At 40.0% G+C, this 4120-nt stretch overlaps 1 protein-coding gene across 1 annotated transcript; it reads right to left on the reverse strand.

The window, feature by feature from the left end:
• Window positions 1-3112: 3112 nt before the first annotated feature.
• LOC127777344 (uncharacterized) lies at window positions 3113-3773 on the reverse strand. Its single transcript, XM_052303918.1, has one exon. It carries the CDS (start codon window positions 3660-3662, stop codon window positions 3366-3368), a length of 297 nt encoding a protein of 98 aa, XP_052159878.1. The 5' UTR covers window positions 3663-3773; the 3' UTR covers window positions 3113-3365.
• Between the last annotated feature and the right edge of the window lie 347 nt (window positions 3774-4120).

Below are 4120 nucleotides of genomic sequence, written 5' to 3' on the forward strand. Positions count from 1 at the left end.
TAAAAAATATACTAGAGTAAATGTCACAAAACTATATATGTACTTTGAAAAACAAACTATGACAAAATTACACAATTTAACCTATAGTACCACAAAACTATACATTCGAGGCTAAATATATTATAAAACTACATATTTAAGCCACAACATCAAGAAACTACAAAATTTAAGTCCAAATTTATCACAAAAACTATAAATTTAATGTCTCTATTAGGGTAACAATGCCTTGACAGAACCCTCTACAATATGTAGTTTTATGATAAATCTGTAATTTTGTGATATTGTTAAATCCATAGCGGTTTCATGAATTTAACCTTAAATGTCTAGTTTTGTAACACAATGGACTAAAATGCAATTTTGTCAACATATTTGGAGTTTATTAAATTTACTCAAATTTGTATAAGCATCATTTTCACATAAAACATTCCATATGAAAATTGGTGTCATATACAAATAGAAACATTTGACCCACATGATTCAAGAAACTAGTTGTAAAGACTTAGAATTTATTTTGTGAAACTCTCAACTGAAAATATCTAAGTTTTTTTTCTCATCGACGAAAAAAAAATACCACAAAACTATAAGTATTGTAGATATATTTTATTTGTTTGTGCTCCCTCCGTTTCATATCATAAGTCGCTTTGACTTTTTTCTTAGTCAAACATCTTTAAGATTGATCAAATTTATAGAAAAAATTAGCAACATCTACAACATCAATTTAGTTCCATTAAATATTTAGAACATTGAGTATATTTTGATAACATTTTTGTTTTATATTAAAAATTTTACTATTTGTTCATAAAAGCTAATTAGGATTCCTGAGCTAACATTTGGACTCGTTTGGAAAGTAGGATTTTAAAACATACAAACAAGAAAAATGCCGGGATTGGTTGCCATGCTCTTATAGAACCCGCAATAATTTCAAAACACAGGAATATATACAAGAATATGCCTTTGGATGGTTCACTTGAAATAAACATTGGAATTTTTTAGGAAGTTTATTTGGGTCATAGAGAGATCAGGGGGGGAGGGGGGTAGAGAATGCATTAGACTTTTCAAAGGAAACTATAAGAGCTTTGAGGTTTGAGCTCATGATTTGGAATTCAGGATTTGAAAAAAAACAAGCAAATATGAAAAAAAAAACACAAGGATTGGAATGTCACGTATGCGCAAATCCCATGTTTTTTTAAAGCACGTGAATTTGAGACATTATATTGTATTTGGATGGTTAATAGAAACCACATGATTTTGATGGAATTGTGAGAGGGAAAAGAGATAAAGATAAAAGATGCATTGAACTTCTCCAAAGAAAAATAAAATGATGTTTGAGCTAATTGTAATTTTTTTTATGAATTTGAAATGCTCAAATCCTTTGTTCCAAACAACACATATAGGGAAATTTTTTTTTGAGGTTTAAAAACCTTTAAAATTCGTTTGAATTTCATTCCATCCAGAGGAGCCTTTATTTTAATTTCCTCGAAATGGGGCATAGATCTAAACTAAATCATCAATAGGATTTTCATAGTTTCATTGCTTCAGTCCTAAGGACACTAAAGGAATAAAATCCCAAGATTTTGAGTCCTCTACAAATCCTACTGTTTGTAATGTAAAGTGTTCTGGCAGAACAATTCAAGGGAGTAAAACGGGTTTTCCTTTCAGTTTGAACTGTACTGGCCTGGAATATTGTACTGGGCTAGGATCTCTGCCGGAATATTGGCTTTTCCGAACTAGGGTAAATGTAAAGTACGAACTATTTAAACAAACGGTTAGTCAGTGTAAAGTTTGTAGGGATAAAGCAAGAGAAAAATACAATATTATAACTCTCGAAAGCTATAGTCATGAGAAAAGAAAGAAAAAAAGAAACTAGCACCAAACTCAGCCAAGTGGGCAACCGCATGCACTACTTAAAAAACAATTTTTTTACGAGGACCCATATAGGTTACAGGTGGACCATAACTAGTCGCACCTGTAAAAATCGACCTTCATTTTCACGTACAGCTCCTTAAGAAGCTCGCATGCAAAAATCTATTTTCACAGCCGAGTCTCTTAAGGGCCTCATACAAAAATAGTCTATTTTCACATGCGGTCCTCTTAAGGGGCTGCATGTGAAAATATATGTTCGCATGTGGGCCTCTTAAGTGGTCCGCATGCGAAAATATACACCTCTTTTCCACAGTTTTTTCCCTCCTCTCTATCCCTCTTCACCACTTAAATTTTTTTTCAACCTCCTCTCCTCTATTCTCTCTCTTACTCTCCTTTCCTCTCCTCCGAGCGGGAGCTGGCGGCGGCGGGCAGCTCGGCGAGCGGGAGCGGTGGCCTTGAGCGGCGCTGTCGCTGACGATGAGGAGGCAGCCAGGACTGGGCAGCGGGTGGCTTAGCGACCTCAGACAGTGGAGCCGCCGACAATGACAAGGAAGTGGTCGAGAGTGGGCGGCTCCATGCTCGGCACCGCCACCGATGACGACGAGGAAGAGTTAGCCCGATCCACCACGGCCAGCGCTGCGACAGCCGGATCCGCACCACTGCCACCATCAGGAGCTAGGGTTTCGATTTTTCTCCCTTTTTGAGATTTTTTTTGGATTTTTATTTTTGCATGTGGCCAACATAAGCACCCGCATGCGAAAATAGCGAACGTTATTTTTTAGACCTTTCTGTACAGACAAACGCCTCAACCGCGTGGAAAAATGTTTTTTTAGTTGTGATGCCAACAATACTAATACACACCATTGAGGAAAGAAAGCTAGCACTGAACTGACCGTTGCGATACGAGGCCGACTGCAGCTACACCTACAGTAGATCTACAACCGTCCAACACCAGCAATACTTTGATCACTGAAACGGATCGCAAGAGCTCTCGGTTACCATCCTGGCTTGGAGATGCAGATGGAGAATTGGAGAGAGCGAGAGAGAGAGAAGAGGAACCACTCTTCCCTCGTACTGCCCCATCGCCATTCGCCAAGCAAGACAACCAGGATCGCCACAACCTGTTTGCACTTTTGCTGTTGATTAATGAGCCCAGGACGAGGAGGCGGACGCATAACGCATTTTTCACTGATATAAATATAAATTTTGAAAATTGCATGCATAATTAAACGTCCACCAACATAATTAATTTAAGAGCAAAATAATGTATTCTTCCATATCTTTATGAACGTAGTAGTAGGAAATATTTACAACATCATCATTCCATAATTCCATGGCGCCATTATATGCGGATGACAGATTAACACGAGCTCAGCATAATAAAAACACATAATAGATTAATTAATATATATAGAGCGCTCCTAATCAAATTAGCATCATGCAGTTACTGGTACCCTGCTCGATCGGCTTCTGAATATCTCCAAGGCGAAGCACAGCAAGCTTCAGTACTGGTCGGGCCAGAGGAAGGCGCCCATGGCGAACCTCCGCTTCTCCTCCACGCCGCCGTCGACGGGGAGGCCGTACTCCCGGAGGAGGCAGTCCACGCGCCACTCCGGCATCGCCTCGTAGTCCGCCTTCTTGTACCGCGGGTAGTGCAGCGGCATCTGGAAGCCGCCGCCGCAGCACCCGCCGCCGAACGCCGACGACGTCTCCTTCCTCTCCGTCGACGGCTGCTGCCCGCCGCCGGCCATCTTCGCCGCGCTCGCGCTCACCACAACAGCAGGGCCCAACGATCCCATTTGTGCTGAATCTTGCAAAGCTACTTACTCCTTACTTAGCTTGTGGTGTTTGTCGTTGGTCGCAGTACAGAGAAGGTTGCTGATGAGTGTGAGGGTTTTTATAGGGGAGGAGAGGAACGAATGATGTGGAGAGTGCTAGAGAGATGGATTGTGGCGTGGAGAAGTGGAGATCGCGAGTTTTTAGTGGTGAGATGTTGAATTAAGCATAGTTGGCGCGCACCATTTAATTACGAGTGGGGTTTAATTAAGAGGCTGGGATATGCCGTGCCACTCATGCTGCTGCTAATCATTTTGTGTGGAAGTCTGATGATTCATCTTTATTTGAATTTTCTTTTCGGTACTATATATATATTCTGATGGATGATCTATTATGAATCACACAGAGTTTATTACTACTCCCAGTTTTGGATTTTTTTTAAACGTTTGGCTCTTCGTCTTATTTAAAATAAAATTATTAG

This window comes from Oryza glaberrima, chromosome 6, assembly GCF_000147395.1.
Source record: "Oryza glaberrima chromosome 6, OglaRS2, whole genome shotgun sequence".
In the NCBI taxonomy this organism is placed as follows: Eukaryota; Viridiplantae; Streptophyta; class Magnoliopsida; order Poales; family Poaceae; genus Oryza; species Oryza glaberrima.